The sequence below is a fragment of the Muntiacus reevesi genome, chromosome 1 (genome assembly GCF_963930625.1).
Source record: "Muntiacus reevesi chromosome 1, mMunRee1.1, whole genome shotgun sequence".
NCBI classification, from domain to species: Eukaryota; Metazoa; Chordata; class Mammalia; order Artiodactyla; family Cervidae; genus Muntiacus; species Muntiacus reevesi.
Genome location: NC_089249.1, coordinates 105,574,558 through 105,594,127, shown reverse-complemented (window position 1 = coordinate 105,594,127; position 19,570 = coordinate 105,574,558). Strand labels below are relative to the sequence as shown.

The 19,570-nt window shown below is 41.2% G+C and overlaps 1 protein-coding gene across 5 annotated transcripts in view; it reads right to left on the bottom strand.

Annotated features, from left to right (window-relative positions):
- The window catches only part of PLPPR5 (phospholipid phosphatase related 5), a 124,458-nt gene that overhangs the window by 55,351 nt on the left and 49,537 nt on the right, over nt 1-19,570 (bottom strand). For all 5 annotated transcript variants that reach the window (XM_065927696.1, XM_065927707.1, XM_065927704.1 and 2 more), the window contains exon 3: nt 18,597-18,847. In XM_065927696.1, the coding sequence (XP_065783768.1) occupies nt 18,597-18,847 (251 nt within the window). The remainder of the gene's footprint in view (nt 1-18,596; nt 18,848-19,570) is intronic.

Genomic DNA, 19,570 nt, shown 5'->3' with positions numbered 1-19,570 from the left:
GCTAGTAACAAATAATGAGCATCTGAAATAGGCTGTCATCATTTGAACCAATCAACAGACATTTCTAGATTGCCTCATATTCATGTTACTGCTGGCACTGGGATGGCTATAAAGGAATGGTCTCTAATGCCAGTGAATTTATAGTCTACTGGAGGCAGAAATACATAAATGATAAAACAACTGGGCTAATCTTTACCTTTTTTAAGTGCTCCTTTACCAAGGCCTTTCCAGATCAGAACAGGACCAGTGACAGCAGTCTACCCCAGGTGCAGGCAGTAACAGGAATGCAATAATAAAACCAACTATCTGCTCTTTATAATTGCCAGGCAATTCTAAACAATGTCAGTGAATACAGGCTTCTGCCTCTCAGAATCCTGTTGGTTGTGGCAGACTGTATTCTTCAAAGATGGCTGCAACAGTCTCCCATTCCCTTGTCACTCCCTCATTAAAAGGTGAAGTCAAATTCTCCTCCCTTTGAAACTGGGCCATCTTGTGACTTGCTTGTAAACAACAAAACACAGCAGATATGACACCATGAACTCATAAAAGCCAATGAGCTCTGCTTTGTTCACTGAAACACTTGTGCCTGGTGTCTCGCAGGAAACCTGACCACCTGGGGCTGCCATGCTGGGAGGAAGCCAAGACATACAGAAAAGTCATGCATAGGTAGCCCAAGTCGTCAAGTCCCCCCAGCCCCGATGCAGCACTTGAATGAACAATCCTTCAGATAATTCCATGCCCAAGATATCAAGGTATCCTTGGAGCCAGTCTTTGAGTCTTCTCAATGGAGGCCAAAAACATCATACAGAAGAAAGATAGCCAGGCCGCATTTTTCTAAATATCTGACCTACAGAATCTGTGAGCACAGTAAATTGTTTTATGCCGCCAAGTCTGGGACAGTTTGCTAAGGAGCAGTAGTAAGTGGGACACTGGTTTGTTTAAACTGAAATAATTGCTATTGTTACTGTTGAGTGTTAATATATATAATGATCTTCAATCAGCACATTTTTACTACATAATTTCTAACACGTATTGTACATGGAAGTTAATTTGATCTCCCAGCTATAGTACTTTTGCCTTCTGGCATGTGCATTCAGCTACATACATTCACCTGGAGAGTGAGTTTGCTGTAAAGGCTGGGAACTGTTCAACCATGCCTTGGCCACAAAGTGTCTCCAACTCCTATGGTGCTAAAATGATAGCTTAGTAAAGGTAAAGATGAAGAAAGAGAACTTGAACTATTTTGATTCTGCCAATTTATGTGGCTACCTGGAGTTTAACTTAAGAAAATAATAGGTTATTTCAATATAATAAAATCATAAAATAATGTAAATGCAGAGTATAGTATTTTGCTGGGAATGTGCAAATTTTATTTCATACATAAAATATTTTACTAAATTTTAATGCCTTTAAAATATATGTCCATTGACAGAAAAATGGATAAAGAAATTGTGGTACATATACACAATGGACTATTACTCAACCATAAAAAGGAATGAATTTGAGTCAGTTCTAGTAAGGTGGATGAACCTAGAACCTGTTATACACAGTGGAGTAAGTCTGAAGGAAAAAAACATATATCATATATTAATGTATATACATGGAATCTAGAAAAATGGTACTGATGAACCTGTTTGCAGGGCAGGAATAGAGATGCAGATATAGAGAACAGACATGGACAAGTGGGAGAAGGGGGGGGTGGGAAGAACTGAGAGAGTAATACTGAAACATATCCATTACCATATGTAAAACAGATAGCTAACAGGAAGTTTCTATACAACACAGATTGCTCACCCAGGTGCTCTGTGACAACCTAGGGGGGGTGGGGTAGGGGTGGGAGGAAGGTTCAAGAGGAGGGGTATGTGTATACTTATGGCTGATTCACGTTGTACAGCAGAAATCAATACAACAGTGTAAAGCAATTATCCTCCAATTTAAAAAAATTGAAGCATTTTTGTTTTAAACTTGAAAAATGAATCAATATTACAATGCTTAATACTGTTACCATGTAACTATTGCTGAAAGTAATTTTTCCATTCAGAGGAAGGGATACTAAAGAATGATTTTCTCTGGTGTCAAATATGCTAGGTGTACCACTGAATCTAAGTAGATTGAAAGTGAAAGTGAAAGTCACTCAGTTGTGTTCCACTCTTTGCAACACCATGGACTATACAGTCCATGGAGTTCTCTAGGCCAGAATACTGGAGTGGGTAGCCTTTCCCTTCTCCAGGGGATCTTTCCAACTCGGAGATCGAACCCAACGTCTCCCGCATTGCAGGCAGATTCTTTACCAGTTGAGCCACAAGGGAAGCCTAAGAATACTGGAGTGGGTAGCCTATCCCTTCTCCAGAGGATCTTCCTGACCCAGGAATCAAACCGGGGTCTCGTGCACTGCAGGAGGATTCTTTACCAACTGAGCTATCAGGGAAGCCCTTGATAAGTAGATTACTTTCAATTAAGAAGACAAGAGTAAACTCCAAAAAGGAAAGCACTTTGATCTACGTAATAAAGACAAAGAACATGTTTCTCTTCACTTCAGAATGTTTGAAGCCTGTTCCACACAGTACACCTCCCATATGGGAAGCATGGACTCTATCCCACTATCAAAGCCAACAGGAGCTGGACAGTGCCTTCCTCAAAGCCTTCGCCAGAAGTTTGCTGGCACATGAGCTACACTCAGTCAGTGAGATATGCCTGAAAGTGATGCAAAGAAGCAGACAAAGTGAGATATCCATTCTATTAGCAGTTGCGGTGGCAGCCACGCTGGTGGAGGCCCTACCAGAGGGTGGCCATGTGGGGTCCTGGGCCCTGCAGGCACAGCAGTGTATCCTCACCATGTCCTTCCTATGGTCAGGTTCTGGCTGAGGTTCTGGCTGCTCAGCTTCCATCGGTTCCTGCTCATTCCCTGAACCTAGTTTGTAAGCCCATCTTTTCACCTCATTTGGGCCAAATCAGCCAGATTCACTTTCCATTATGTGTAGTGGAGAACTCTGGTTGATACATACAAAGATGACTAGAATTTTGACTAGCTGAATATGTAAGTAGGAGGTACTGAAGATATCACATTAATAGGTCAGGAGAACAGCAAAGTGGAAAAAATATGTAGTTAGTAACTTGTGATTATCTGGTGTGAACTGAGTTCATGTGACCTGGGATCTGAGCTCATGAAACAGGGTGTGGTGAATGAAGGGAGGTGTCTTAGCTGAAGCTGCCTTAACAAAATACCAGAGACTGGATGACTTCAATGACAGGTATTTATTTCCTCACAGCTCTAGAGGTTGGAAGTCTGAGGTCAGGGCCCAGAATGATTGGGTTCTGACGAGAGCTTTCTTCCTTATTTATAGAAAGTTGATTTCTTACTGTGTCTTCATATGGCACACAGAAAGAGCAAGCTCTCTGGTGTCTTTTCTTAAAAGGGAACTGATCCCATCTCGAGGACCTCATCTAAACCTAATTACCTCCCAAGGCCCCACTTCCAAATGCCATCAAGTGGAGATTAGGGCTTCAATATGTGAATTTCACAGACAAAAGTCCATATAGTGAAAGCTGTGGTTTTTCCAGTAGTCATGTATGAATGTGAGAGTTGGACCATAAAGAAAGCTGAACACCGAATAATTGATGCCTCTGAACTGTGGTGCTGGAGAAGACTCTTGAGAGTCTCCTGGACAGCAAGGAGATCAAACCAGTCAATCCTAAAGGAAATCAACCCTGAATATTCATTTGGAGGACTGATGCTGAAGCTGAAGTGCCAATATTTGGCTACCTGATGTGGAGAGCTGATTCATAGGAAAAGGCCCTGATGCTGGGAAAGACTGAGGGCAGGAGGAGATGACAGAGGATGAGATAGTTGGATGACATCACTGACTCAATGGACATGAGTTTGAGAAAATTCAGGGAGATAGTGAAGGACAGGGAAGACTGGCGTGCTGCAGTTCATGGGGTCATAAACAGTCAGGCACAACTTAGCGACTAAACAACAATAGGAATTTTTCAGGGGACACAATTCAGTCTATGGCAGAAGGGAACACAAGCTTAGCCAGGAGGAAGAAGGTTTCATATGCCACATATAGGGGTGTGACCCTTGAAGGGTTGATGAGAGGAGGCTATGAAGAGCTTTTGTACAAAAACAGACTTGTTTAAACTACTGCTTTAGGAGTGTTACTCTAGTGGCACAGTGTAAAATGAATGGGGTGAGTTAAGAACTTTCTTAGGAAGCTTCTTTGGGAGGCTACTGTAATAGTCAAGGTGAGTGACTTAGAGGAACCATGTTCAAGGAGAAGTATGAGGGGCAGGGTGGAGAAGACAAGTCTAAATTTGGGAGATATTCCAAATGTGGAACCAACATAATTAATCAGACATCTGGATGTGGGGGTGTGGAAGTGGGAGGAGTTGAGGATGACTCAGAGGTTTCACTTGGGTAACAGACAGTTACCCAAGGGATGCCAATAATCAAATCCGAAGATAGAAAAGCAGTAGCTAGTTTGGAGCAATGGCAGGTCATGATTTCGATTTTTGAAATGCAGAATTTAAGGAGCTGATGAAACAAATATATTTATGTTCAAGTTAGAAATAAACTCGGAGTTCAGGAGAAAAGTAGGGCCAGGGAAGGAGCTTTGGGGTTCACTTGAAAAGACATGGAAGTGGCAATGAGTGAGATTACCCGTGAGAGAGATAACTGAGGGAAGAAAAAGAGGTCAAGAATGGAAGTCTGGTAAAGGCTGGTAGGTGGTTTTATGACATTGCAGTAAAGCACTTTTAATAGGGGAGGCCAATTTAGAAAATAAAATGTTCCCAAAGCTAAAAAAAAAAAAGAAAAGTTCAGATAGAAGGGGGTGATCAAGAGTCTTAGTAACGCTAAAATGGTCAGAAAGACAAGGGTCTGAAGAGGCTTTTGATAAGATCTCTGGTGGATGAAGTCTGAAGAGTAGTTTACGTAGAGTGTAGCTGGGGCAGAGAAGGGCAAAACCCACATAATAACTAGCTTATAAGGTGAGGAAGTATCAATTAGTCTTTCTAGAGGCAGTCCTTCAGAAATGAGAAGTTAGTTCAAATTTATGGATGGTATTGTAGGGTTGTTGGTTTCATTTTTTGATGGTGGAGATTTTACCATGTCTCAAGAAATCACATTTTCCTACATTGTACATAAGCTAAAAGCACACATTTCTATATACAAAAAGATGCCTGATTAATATGTTTGACAAAGGAAAAAAAAGCAGTAAATATACTATCTGTAAAACATTCAGGCCAGTAAGCATGCCATAATAACAGTTATTATTTTTATACTCCAAATTTCTACATTATTATAGAAGAATTTTTATTTGTTATCTGAAGTCATTTGTTCTCCTTTCAAAATTTTCTTTACAAGGCATAAACAAACAAAAGGCTCAAAGCAGACTGTGTTCACAGGAGAAGGTAATGTCTTTTGTAATGCAGTGGAGATGTGCCAAGAATCTCTGATTTGAACTATCAGTTCAGTTTAGTCGCTCAGTCATGTCCGACTCTTTGTGACCCCATGGACTGCAGCATGCCAGGCCTCCCTATCCCTCACCAACTCCCGGAGTTTACTCAAACTCATGTCCATCGAGTCGGTGATGCCATCCAACCATCTCATCCTCTGTCGTCCCCTTCTCCTCCTGCCTTCAATTTTTCCCGGCATCAGGGTCTTTTCAAATGAGTCAGCTCTTTGTATCAGGTGGCCAAAGTACTGGAATTTCAGCTTCAACATCAGTCCTTCCAATGAATATTCAGGACTGATTTCCTTTAGGATTTGAACTATAGCGTCCATCAATTTAGGAGAAGTTTGATGACTGAAATGACAGAGTTATAATTTTTCCTATACATTATGGAACTTCAAATGCAAATGCATTTGGCACAGAGAGGATCACAGAAGACAACACAGCACACTCTTGGCCCCTGGCTGTGCATATCTTAGGAGAACCTCTCTAAGTTAGAACTGGATGAAAGCCGTGTGGCAGCCAGAGGTAAGTTCCTCTGATCTCCTCTCAGCAAAGATCAAGCTATTGTGTTGCTAGGAGAGCAGTGAGCTGAGAGGCTCTGCCTGTAAAGCAGTTGGATTCACCATAGTGATTGAGCCACAGTCTTCCTGGCCAGCCCCAGTCAATGAGTAAGCACAGCATGGGTTCTAAGGCCTGCACGTTTATGTCCTATGTGGGCTCTTTTAATGGACAACCTCTAATCAGAACCGGCTAAGACTCTACCTATCCAATCTTGTGTCCTTCCTCTAACTTTTGCAAATATTGCCCCCCTCCAATAAATCTCTTTCACTTCTTGGAAAATCCTAACTAACGGAGTCAGTACCAGGGCTGGTCTAAGATAGCAGGAGATAAGATGAGTTCTGGAACATATCCTGGCTGGAAACGAGGGCCCCATCCTACGTGGTGTGTGATGAGGGCCCCATCCTACCATGTAGCTATGCAATTGCTAAAAGTCATCAGTAGTGTCTTGGAAGAATGCTCTGGTAGGAACAAGCTAACTCATCAGTCCCTGACCATTTTAGCACCCAGGACTGGTTTCATAGAAGACAATTTTTCCATGGACCAGAAGGAGGGGGAATGGTTTCAAGATGATTCAAGTGCATTACATTTATTGTGCACTTTACTTCTATTATTATTACATTAGCTTCAGTTTGGATCTTCAGGCATTAGATTCTGGAGGTTGGAGACCCCTGGGCTAAGCAACTCATTCTGGTTTAGACAAACATCCCTGATTTCAGCACTGAAAGTCTGAAGCCTGGTGGTTGGTCCCTCTAGGTGGGAGGAAGATGTTAGCCAGGTCAATGATTCAAGCAATTGAGGAATCAGGGAAACAATGCTTTCAGGGATAATAAAATTGGCTGATTCTTATTAAGTCTTGCTGGTACCCTACAGAGAGAAAATGAAAAGCTGAGGGGAGTTAACAAACAAATGAAAACTGAGTGTGTAGGCCAGAGAGCCTCTTTGGTAACTTAGAAAGGGGTTGTTTATTCTGTAATATGAGGGTAGAAAAGCTGAAGACCAACTTATGACATACTAACTAAGAGTCAGGGGACCTTCAAAGATGACTGAGTGCTCAGCTAAGACAGGTCTATTACGCACACAAGGTCAGGACCTTGGTGTGGAAAATCTGAGACCTTAACACAAAGGACAGGGACATCTGGGTGGATATGACTGAAGATTTTGAATAACGAGACTGCTGTAAACCCTTAGAGCCTTCAGATGTGGCCCACCTCTACCTACAAAATGCTACTGCTCCATCAGCTTATCCATGCCAAGATGCATGGCTGGGGAAATAAGAAGTCACTCCCCTCCAATGACCGGGGGCTCCCTCATGATCTGCCCCCACTGCTCCTCCTGACTGCCAGGCCAATGACTAGGCCTAAGTTGCCAGGATGTGAGGAACCTGATGAGAAGCAGAGAGACTCCACCCTTAAGAAGCTGCTAGAAGTAGCCAGCACACACAAGCTGGAGGCAGGGCAGACCTAGGGGGCTAGGTTTCGAGGGGACTTTATCAATAAGAATGAAACAGAAAAGGATAAGCAAATGTTTGTTGACATAGGGATACTTAAGCACTTAGGATTTAACACTCTTGCAAGGCTCCAGGGGACAGTCAAAACACCTTGCTGGGCTGGCTCCTAAAAGCCTAGAGAAAATGACTGCTTTCTCTTAATAAAGCTGACATGCCTGAATTGCCTTGGCAGTTGGTAAAGGAAGGAATGAGAAGTCTCAAAGAAAGGGGCACTGCTGGAATGGACATATTATATGATCACAAAGGCCTGCTAGAGGGTTGTGTACCATGGGAGGACCTAGGTGATGAGCTAGGTGTTCTTTGAGGTGTCAGGAAAGTGTCAGCAAGAGGGCCACCAGCATGATGAAAAAGTCCAGCAGCACCCCTCCTGTGCAGCCAGGACTGATGGTAGAGGAGCCTATCACAGAGCTGGGTTCCCCAATACCCATGTGGATGATGGGGAGCCTGAAGAAACAGAAGCATTATGGTGGCTTAACCATCAAACGCAGAGGTGGGGTGGGAGGGAGTGTCTCAATTATTATAATAATGCAGAGGCCTGAGTGACAGTCAAGGGGATTTGACCAGCTGAAAGTTTTAGAGATGACTTACAGATCGTAGACTTTCTTCGGAGCAAAACAGATGGAGAGCCAATGAGAGACAACTTTTGAACCCAGAGGGAAGGATCTGCAACACTACAGAAAATACACATTGCAATGACTCTCCCAGTTCTGCCCCAAAAGGACCGGTGGCCATTCATTCAAGTGACTATACACTGGGGAAAAGAGAACATCCAGATATTTTAAGGACTATTAGACAGAAGATCTGAGTGGACACTGTTACCTGGATACCTGAATTAACATCATCATGGTCTCAGGGTAAAGTAGGGTCATGTGAGGACTACATAATGAATGAATCCAGACCAGACTCTGGCTCACAGTGAATTTACTAGGTCTCAGAGCACAGCCAGTGGTCACTTTCCCCTAGGCAGGAGGAGTACTGGGGGAATTCAATTGGAAGCTTGTGAAAACAGTATTCTCCCACTCCTGCCATGATAAAAAGGAAAAATCATATTGCATTAGTAAAGGGAATGGTAAAGATTTAATGCCACCACTTAGGATCTCAAGAATGCAGGGGTTGCAGGTCTCCTCATGTGTCCATTTAATTTACCAGTCTAGACAGATCCTGGAGAATGACTATAGACTACTGAATCTTCAACCAGGTAGAGGTAACCACTGATTTGTCAAATGTGCTGTGTTCTATCTCAGGCAAGCAAGAATATGAGAAACGGTTCACTTTCACTTGGAATGGGCTGCTCCTCACATCTCAATTTATGTCAGTGCTATGTTAACTCTCCGACTCATTGCCGCATCAAAGTCTGAAGTGAGGTGGACATTTTGGACATCTTACTGAAAGCCATGTTGAGCCTTTACATCCAAGACATCATTCTGATCAGGCAAGATAAACGAGGGGTGGTTAGCACACTGGAGCCTTGATGGACACTTGGGGAAACATCCCGCACTTATGAACACACTTCTGGCCAGTAACATCAAAGTGGTACTGCCTACAGTGGAGATCTAATAAGCATGAAGCATGGCCAATGGTAGTTAGGTTATTATGCAGTCAACTATCGTACTTCTAAAGAAGTTGAAGATAAGTTAGAAGTTGTCATTTTTAAAGCCATTAAAGTCCTGTACCATCTGAAAACACTATGCAGAACATAAGATACCCAAAATTAAGCTTCATAAGAATAAAATGGTCCATCTAGTCAAAGCTATGGTTTTTCCAGTGGTCATGTACAGATGTGAGAGTTTGACTGTGAGGAAAGCTGAGCACCAAAGAATTGATGCTTTTGAAGTGTGGTGTTGGAGAAGACTCTTGAGAGTCCCTTGGACTGCAAGGAGATCTAACCAGTCCATCCTAAAGGAGATCAGTCCTGGGTGTTCATTGGAAGGACTGATGTAGAAGCTGAAACTCCAATACTTTGGCCACCTGATGAGAAGAGTTGACTCACTGGAAAAGACCCTGATGCTGGGAGGGATTGGGGGCAGGAAGAGAAGGGGACGACAGAGGATGAGATGGTTGGATGGCATCACCGACTCGATGGACACGAGTTTGAGTAAACTCCGGGAGTTGGTGATGGACAGGGAGGCCTGGTGTGCCATGACTCATGGGGTTGCAAAGAGTCGGACACGACTGAGCGACTGAACTGAAGAATAAAATATGCATTTACTTAAAGTCAAAGTACAATTAAAGTCCAATAATAATGACCATTCATACTACTTTTAGTGTTTGAGCTACTTGGCTGCCTGGAAAATAGGACACAAAACAGGAACTTATGGAATGCATACTTTTTTGACAACCTTCCTAATTCATATTGTGCAACATTTCAATGAAAATCAATGAACTAGTTTTCTTCACTGACTATGTGTAAAGCACTGGGAGATAAAATGAAACTGCCTTCTGTTCACTGGGGCACGCCTCAGGAGGTAGTGTGATGTAAGAAACCTAATACTGGCTCTGGCGTCATACCACCCTGGGTCACAGTCCTGGCTCTAACAAATACTAGCTGAATAACCTTGGGCATGTTAATTAACTTCTGTGTAAGAGTCAGACATGACTGAAATTACCAGGCATGCACACACACGTGCATCCTTAGTTCTGTTACCTGTAAAATAAAGATACCCAAATTTCATTCCAGCCATTGTGAAGATTAAGGCATAGAGAGTTCTTAGTATGGTGCTAGATTGTTACTTTCAATAAATGAAAGCGTGGCATAGCATCTAAGCAAACTGGTGAAAGTGTGAAAGTGTTACCTTGCTCAGAAATGTCTGACTCTCTGCAACCCTATGGACTGTAGCCCGTCCGCCAGGCTCCTCTGTCCATGGAATTCTTCAGGCAAGAATACTGGAGTGGATAGCCATTCCCAAGAATTCTCCAGGGGATCTTTCTGACCCAGGGATTGAACCAGGGTCTCCTGCATTGCACGCGTATTCTCTACTGTCCTGAGCCACCAGAGAAGCCCAAGTAAGCTGGTGATGGTGTATAAACCCTGAGGTGTACATCAGAGCATTGGCTCTGGGTCTACATCTGACTTTCCTATTCCTGTGCTCTCAGAGAAAACAGGGGTCCCACAGCTGCTCAAATCTATACATTTCATATCACTTGACTCCGGTCTCATCAGCACTGGGACTTTCAGTCTTAAGGAAACCAACTGAGTTCAAATGCTTATCATTTCAAGTCTGACACTGACCATCTCCTTAAAATCGTCCCTTCACTTTTAGTTTCTTTCTTTTTAATTCCCTCTTTATTCTTGATATAAAGAATCTGCCTGTAATGCAGGAGACCCTAGTTCTATTCCTAGGTGGTGAAGATCCACTGGAGAAGGGGTAGGTACCCACTCTAGTATTCTTGGGCTTCCCTTGTGGCTCAGCTGGTAAAGAATCCACCTGCAATGTGGGAGACCTGGGTTCGAACCCTGGGTTAGGAAGATCTCCTGGAGAAGGGAAAGGCTACCCACTCCAGTATTCTGGTCTGGAGAATTCCATGGACTGTATAGTCCATGGGGTCGCAAAAAGTCGGACACAGCTGAGCAACTTTCACTTTACTCTCTATTAGATCATTTTAAACTTCAGAAGGAGTTTACATCAGTATGTACAGGATTGATGCATTCCACATATTCAATATATATTTACAGGAATTGAAGTAAATAGAATCATTCTAAAGAATTGCTTCTGTATGGCATTTATTTGCTTATTAACTTGAGCATGAAGTCTCAGGTTGGTTTATAAGGTCTTTCTGATTTATTTATCCTTGCTAATTCTTAAACCCCACAATCCCACCCCCACCATATACTCCTTATGAGAGGTACCCTCCCTCAGGCCCTCCAAAATGTATCTGTTCTTTTTTGCTCCTGGCCTTTGCTCTCCCTGTCCCCTTACCTGGAATGACTCTTCTTTACCTATTCAAATCATATTCACCTTCAAGACCCATCCTAAGTACCACTTACTTCTGAAGCACTCCCCACGGTGCTTGCCAATAGTGACCTCTTCCCTCTTGGACTCTCGAGAAAGTACTGAAGGATCCCCCCAGCTACTCCAGTCTATACATTTCATATCATCTGACTCAGAAGCTCCCACTGTCATTACAAGTGGGTACTTGTAATGTGGTAAAGTGGGTACATTAACAATCATATTTCACTCAGAACTGTATTATGTGTGTACCATCCACAGGAAAAACTTATCCAGTAGGCACAGTGATACTTGTAGGGACCTATGAAATTGTCTTAGTACTAAAATAAGAAGGAAAAAGTGAACAGTAAATAAAATATTCAACATATATTATTTATAAATTTGTTTTTATAGCAATGATGTCACAACATATACACATGCTGTTGTTGCTATTTAGTTGCTAGTTATGTCTGAGCCTTTTGTAACCCCATGGACTGTAGCCCATTAGGCTCCTCTGTCCACGTAATTTTACAGGTAAGAATACTGGAGTGGGTTGCCAATTCCTTCTCCAGGGGATCTTCTTGACCCAGGGATCGAACCTGTGTCTCCAGCATTGGCAGGCTGATTCTTTATGGCTGATCCACCAGGGAAGCCCACATATATATATTTTTAGGGGGTTCTCAGGTGGTGCTAGTGGTAAAGAACCTGCCTACCAATGCAGGAAAATAATAGATGCCAGTTTGGTATCTGGGTCATGAAGATACCCTTGAGGAGGACATGGCAACCCATTCCAGTATTCTTTCCTAGAAAATCCCATGGACAGAGGAGCCTGGCAGGCTATAGTCCATGGGGTCACAAAGAGTGAGACATGACTGAAGCTACTTAGCATGCATGAACATAATTTTTAATGGCAGAAGTGGCCCATGAAGGCACACATCCAAGTGCTAGGGACTACAGAAATCATTTTGAAGCCTTGGCTATCTTATATTGCCCAATTATAGTAAGTCCTATTTTCCTAATTAGAATATCCAAAGGCTGCCAGCAACCCTCAAACTGGAGTTTGCTAACACCTAAGAAACCCCAGACATATTAATGAAATTCTGTGACGTAGTTTTCAATATTTCAAAGATCTTAATAGAAAAGTATATTTACCCAAAATAAGGCCACATGCACTAACTGAAATGTACTCTTTGCTTTTGTCTGGAACTATACTAAGGCAAAGGCCGAGGAACCAGAGATCAAATGGCCAATATCCGCTGGACCATAGAAAAAGCAAGAGAGTTCCAGAAAAACATCTATTTCTGCTTTATTGACTAAACGCCAAAGACTTCGACTGTGTGGATCACAATAAACTGTGGAAAATTCTGGAAGAGATGGGAATACCAGACCACTTGACCTGCCTCTTGAGAAACCTATATGCAGGTCAGGAAGCAACAGTTAGAACTGGACATGGAACAACAGACTGGTTCCAAATAGCAAAAGGAGTACATCAAGGCTGTATAATGTCACCCTGCTTATTTAACTTATATGCAGAGTACATCATGAGAAACACTGGGCTGGAGGAAGCACAAGCTGGAATCAAGATTGCCGGGAGAAATATCAATAACCTCAGATATGCAGATGACACCACCCTTATGGCAGAAAGGGAAGATAAACTAAAAAGTCTCTTGAAGAGGAGAGTGAAAAAGTTGGCTTAAAGCTCAACATTCAGAAAACTAAGATCATGGCATCTGGTCCTATCACTTCATGGGAAATAGATGGGGAGACAGTGGAAACAGTGTCAGACTTAATTTTTTTGGGCTCCAAAATCACTGCAGATGGTGATTGCAGCCATGAAATTAAAACACGCTTACTCCTTGGAAGGAAAGTTAGATAGCATATTAAAAAGCAGAGACATTACTTTGCCAACAAAGGTCCATCTGGTCAAGGCTATGGTTTTCCAGTGGTCATGTATGGATGTGAGAGTTGGACTGTGAAGAAAGCTGAGCGCCGAAAAATTGATGCTTTTGAACTGTGGTGTTGGGGAAGACTCATGAGAGTCCCTTGGATCGCAAAGAGATCCAACCAGTCCATCCTAAATGAGATCAGTCCTGGGTGTTCCTTGGAAGGACTGATGCTGAAGCTGAAGCTCCAGTACTTTGGCCACCTCATGTGAAGAGTTGACTCATTGGAAAAGACCCTGATGCTGGGAGGGACTGGGGGCAGGAGGAGAAGGGGATGACAGAGGATGAGATGGCTGGATGGCATCACCGACTCAATGGGCATGAGTTTGGGTAAACTCCGGGAGTTGGTGATGGACAGGCGGGCCTGGCGTGCTGCGATTCATGGGGTCGCAAAGAGTCGGACACGACTGAGCTACTGAACTGAACTGAACTGAACTGATACTAAGGCAGTTGGCAACATTGGTGATCTCATGCTGCTGAGTGGTTCTGATACATGGAATCCACAGAAATTTTTGAGATGTAACCAGAGAACCAGATGCCACCATAAATCCATAGGTCAATCACAGAATACCCAGATATAAGTATCACTTACAGAAGCCAGGTAAAATTATGGTGAAGAGGCAGAATACCCATGTGTCTTCAATCATTCACTGTTTGTTATTTAATAATTGCATGTATGCAATTTTAGTAACTGAATTGTGCAGTTTCAAACAGCATATTACATTTTTATTATTATGGACCATTGTTTAATAACTGGGCTTAAGTTGGGATGGGAAAGTGTTACTATGTTAAACAGAACATTTAAAAACATGCAGTTCATGGAGGAGTGGTAGCTGGGAGGGAAAAGGTAAACTATAAAAGGGGTCCATGGTGTGAAAATACTGGAACTCAATGGGTACTTGGCAGATTATCTTTAGTTCCTTCCCCCACCCGATACCAATTAACACAGAGTTGAAGGCTCACAACAGAAATGTCAATCGACTAATAACAGTGTGGCACCAGTGGTCAAGTGATACCATAGCAGCCACATTATGAGTAGATGCTCAATAAATACTGTTTGATGTATTGTCTCCGAGACACAATTTTGCTCATTTGAAATCTGGAGCTCAAGGACCATATACATTTCAGTGTTAAATTACTCCTGAGTGGGGATGATCTACAGGAATGGCTTTCTGATGTCAGCCAGGTCTCACCAGCTAGTGAAGACAAATTTGCAAAGACAGTTCAGAGATTTTCTTTTTACCTTCTCCAATCCTTTCTCCAAATACTGTCCCCATCTAGACAGTCTCACAGAGTCAACTACTTCACAAATGGGCATGCTTCCCCAAATTCTGTTTGAGGTTTCTGTTGTCAAGCAGCAACAGATAATGTAAAAAGACTAATAAATACAGTTGACCCTTCCCTTTTTAAAAAAATATTTTCAGAAAACCTGAGGTCAGAATTGGAAGTGATCTAGAGAGACCATTCTATGACTTGTTTCAATGGTTTATGAGGTTAACTGGAAAGTCATCAAACATTACGTCTCATTCCAATTCTGGAGTTCATTTGATTTTAACTGAAAAAAAATTTTATCCATTTTTATATGAAAAGAAATGCCACAAAGCTTAATTTAAATATTATTCTAATGCAGCTCAACACTGAATTATAAATACAATGGTTGAAGGTTAAATAACCTCCAGAATTTTTTCCTGGGAAATCGACAGCATTTGCAAAAATAAGCATAGGATTTTTTCTTCCCTGAAAGTTCTCAGAAAAGCAAAAGATAACAACTCTGTGATCAAATTATCCCCACAGCCTTAATTAAAGTCAGATGCTAAGGGAGAGTTCGAGTTCCTTCATTTTATTTACTAATCCACAAAGAGAAGCATCAGGAAAATGTTCTTCAATTCTTATTTGCATACTTCCTAATAGGGCTCATTTATTTTTATTTATGTGTTTACATATGTTTATAACACCTTCACCACAATAAACAAATATATCTCTGCCTAAACACAGCAATAAGCCTGTTTCCACAGAGAATACTGAAAATATGGCTGTTTTCCCCTATTCATCTACATGTAAAAATTCTGGCAAGCATTTCCTATTGAAACACCCCAAATTTTTATTATAGAGTTTTCCCAAGGTGTCTCCAGTGAAGCTGGAGAAAATATATGCATGTGTATAGGTTCAACTGTAACAGCAAATCCTGACTGTACTGCCTCCATTTGCAGTAGGAGTTATATTCAGGGTTGCCATAGCAGCCACCCACCCTCACACACACACAAAGGGGTGGTGGAAAAGAGAAAAGCAGTTAGCAGAGAACAGAATCTATTGTTAAAAAGACAGCGGTACCTTTCAGTGTAATTACAAGCAGGAATGCTGATTTTTAGTCTGAACCACTGTTTAACAATAGAAGATTTCTGAGTGCGAGATTGTTATTACATTTTTCTTTTTTCTAACATAGCTACCACCTAACCTCTGACTTTAACTTCTATGGATGCAGAGGTTATGCAGGACCAGGAGGGAACCAGCTAACCACACACACATCAGGGCTGTGATGCTGCTAACTCGCTTCAATCAGGTCCAGCTCTGTGCGACCCCAGGGACTGTGGCCCGCCAGGCTCCTCTGTCCACGGGATTCTCCAGGCAAGAATACTGGAGTGGGTTGCCATTCCCTTCTCCAGTGATAAATAATCACCTATTACACAAATAGTAAACATAATAAAGAAATTTTAAAATAAACAAAAGCTAGTAAAGTATTAAATAAATAGAAGTAAAGCAGTAGTGCCTGGCATATACTAAATGCTCAATAAATGTTTGCTAATAATAATCATTATTATTGTTAAAACATCTCCAAGTGTTTATTACAGACTAGAACAGTGCATGCGTGCTCAGTCACTTAGTTGTGTCCGACTCTTTGATAACCCATGGACTATAACCTGCAAGGCTCCTCTGTCCATAGGACTTTTGAGGCAGGAATATTGCTGTGGGTTGCCATTACTCCTCCATGGATCTTCCCAACCCAGGGACTGAACCTGCATCTCTGGTGTCTCCTGTATTGCAGGCGGATTCTTCACCACTGTGCCAACCTGGGAAGTCCCAAGTCTAGACTAGAAAAGTGTGACTTATAATTCAGTTGTAGCTTAAATAAGTGCCTTTAAGTAAGTTGGTAAAACAAACAAAAAACAGATAAGTTGCTAAACAAATGCCAGCAGACACACCATTTTGGCAGAATAAAAACACCAAGCTACCAAACACATTCACTAACATTGGCATACCCTGATCACACAGCAAAATCTATATTAGTGCTAAGATAATCAGGTAACAGTATTTGGGTTCTGAGAGTGTTCTGGAATTTGTCTCAAGTCACTGGCTTGGCACATGTCTATACACAAGACGTGTTTACAATTAACGTGTGTTAATTGCTTAGTCGTGTCCAACTCTTTGCAGCCCCATGAACTGTATAACCTGCCAGGTTCATCTGTCCATGGGATTTCCCAGGCAAGAATACTGGAGTGGGTTACCATTTCCTTCTCCAGGGGATCGTCCCAACCCAAGGATTGAACCCAGGTCTCTTGCTTTGCAAGCAGATTCTTTACCATCTGAACCACCAGGGAAGACCTTTACAATTAATATCCAGATACAAATACAAACATAAGATTTAGATGTGATGACAGTGAATGAAAAATGTTTTACTGTTCCTGATTCACACAAGTTTTAAATCTTCATATTAAGGCTAACTGCTCTACATTCTAGGGGAGGTGGAACAAAGAGTTAAGCAATTTAGTGACTAAGAAAGAACCACACATGGATTAGAAGATTTTATATCAAGTGTAGCAGAAAATGTGTAGCAGAAAGCAAAATTAATGGGCTAAAGAAATAGGGGGCAATTAGAGGAACAGTGTTGGGAGTAGTATGAGAGTAAGAAGAGAGTTGTAACTGGAAAATTGTACAGAAGAGAAAATGGATAGAATGGGATTTGGTCCTTAATGCTATAAAAATTTTCCTGATGGGATTTCTTTTAAAGTCCAAGAAGCAAATGGTAGAATTAGCTTGGCTTAAACACTTTAAAAATGTTAAAATGCACACCCTTATGACCTCCAAAATGACTCTGCCATTTTGAGTGTGTTATATACAATGCTATAGTTCCACTCTTAAATTGTCTTTTATCTAGAAAACTTTATTTCCAATATCAAGCAGAGGTGCCACAGGAAATATTCTCTCTTTTAGAGATAAACTGACAAGCTTACATTAGGAACATTAGAAACATTTCCATAATCAAATAGCTCTCTGAGGGGAAAAATAATTCTGAGTTTTTTCAAGCAATTAGAAATTAGTCAAATTTGGCTTGACATTGACCCTGAGATCTCTTGTCATTGAGCTGAAATCAGAAGTAGTTACTGGCACCATTGACTAGGAGAACTCCAAAAGAAAAAATGTTCTGCACTTCTTACTGGAGCTAAGAAAAGTCTTCAAAGAACACTTTTGGAGTGCAACTTTATAGCTTCAAGGCAGCTTCTGGTGATAGAGGGTAAGAATGACGGATACAAGTGCTGGGGAAAAGAACTGCCTGAAAAGGCTGCTCTTCTTCCTACTCCTGCCCATCGTTGATGCACTCAGTGGTGACCACTTCCTTCCACCTAAACGTCCCAAGAGATCTGCATTTTCGGTCTGGCTCTTACCACTAGAATGATGGCAAATACTCAAGAATAAATAAAACATATATAATTTATAATGGCATTTTGGTTAGTTCTATAACAAAATACTAAAACAGTGGTCGAGATATTGAGATAATAGAGTTACCAACAAAAAAGAACTTCCTAGAAAAAGAGTGCCTCTTTCTCTACCTTCACCAGAGAACACTGGAAGTTGAGTAGGCAGCAAAGAGGCCTCGGTAGTTCTCTTAATTGTACTATTATAAGTTTATAAGGACTGCATAGGACAAATTTGTTTCCATTAAGCCCTACTTAATATAAAGATCAACATATTCTCAAATGGAAATGCTAATGGCTATATTTTTTAATACAACCAACTACCCACACTTAATCTCATGAGAGTCAACTGACTTAATTTTAGTCACAGTACCAACAGCTATTATTAAAGATAAATTAAATGGCCTGCAGAAAACTGTTAATGTGACTTCCATTATGGCAGGGAGAAATAATTTCTACTTTGGGAGAATTACCAGAAAGACAAATTAAGAATGGTTTCTATCCTTACTTACTGTCAGATACATAGCTGCATAGACACTGAGAGCCGCTTCTTTGGATGGAAATGTCTTCCTCGCTCTCATGATGAGATCTGGGTTGCCTGTGCAGGCTTCTTCCCCACTGATGAACTGTGTATATTGCTGACACCCCAGTGCCGTGTAGTTGGGTTTACACAGGGCAAGAAAATGGGGAGCCAGGTTTCCTGTGACAACTTGTCCAGCATTTACAAAGATATCTGTTGCAAACAGTCCAAATGTATAAATTCCTGAGGAAGAAAAACACACCATTTTAAACCCTTTGGTTTGTTGTGGTTCAGTTTACAATAAACCAACAGGGAAATATTTTAGAAACTACAGATTAGTTCATACACGTCCATACATATGATTCCTTCCATTTCACTCCCTCCAGCTTCCCCCTTTGCTTTCTGAACTAGTGGGAGTGTTAAATTATTTAACATATTGAGTTGTCTGCCACTGGCTACATTTTTATGCATGGCAGGTTTATAAGACATAAGATAAAAGAAGAAAATATATTCTAAGACTGTGTTTGGGTAATGTGATTTTTTAAATGGAGATGTGTTTCCCTTGAGAGGACTCAGTCTATCACCTTCTACTAATGTTAGCAATCTTTCTTTTATCCCTATTTTTGAATATCTTACTAACATAATACAGAGCAGTCATCTCCCTTTAATTATACCTCTTAAGCCCATTCTAACTAATATTAACTCAGCTGGAGGTGCCAATTAGCAAAATCCTAGGCCATCAGTTTTTAAAAAGCATGTAACTGCTAAGTCCCAGCTTATCTTTTATGTATTGAGTTTCAATTTCTCAAGTTTGGGACAATTTAGTAAATAACAAAGCAATTAGATTATAATTTTTAAATTATCTTCACAATATTAAAATTTACTTGCTTTGTTTACCTGAACATAAAAAATTAAGTACATAAATTTCCCCCCTTTTGTAAGGATTATGTCAATTTACTCAAAAAC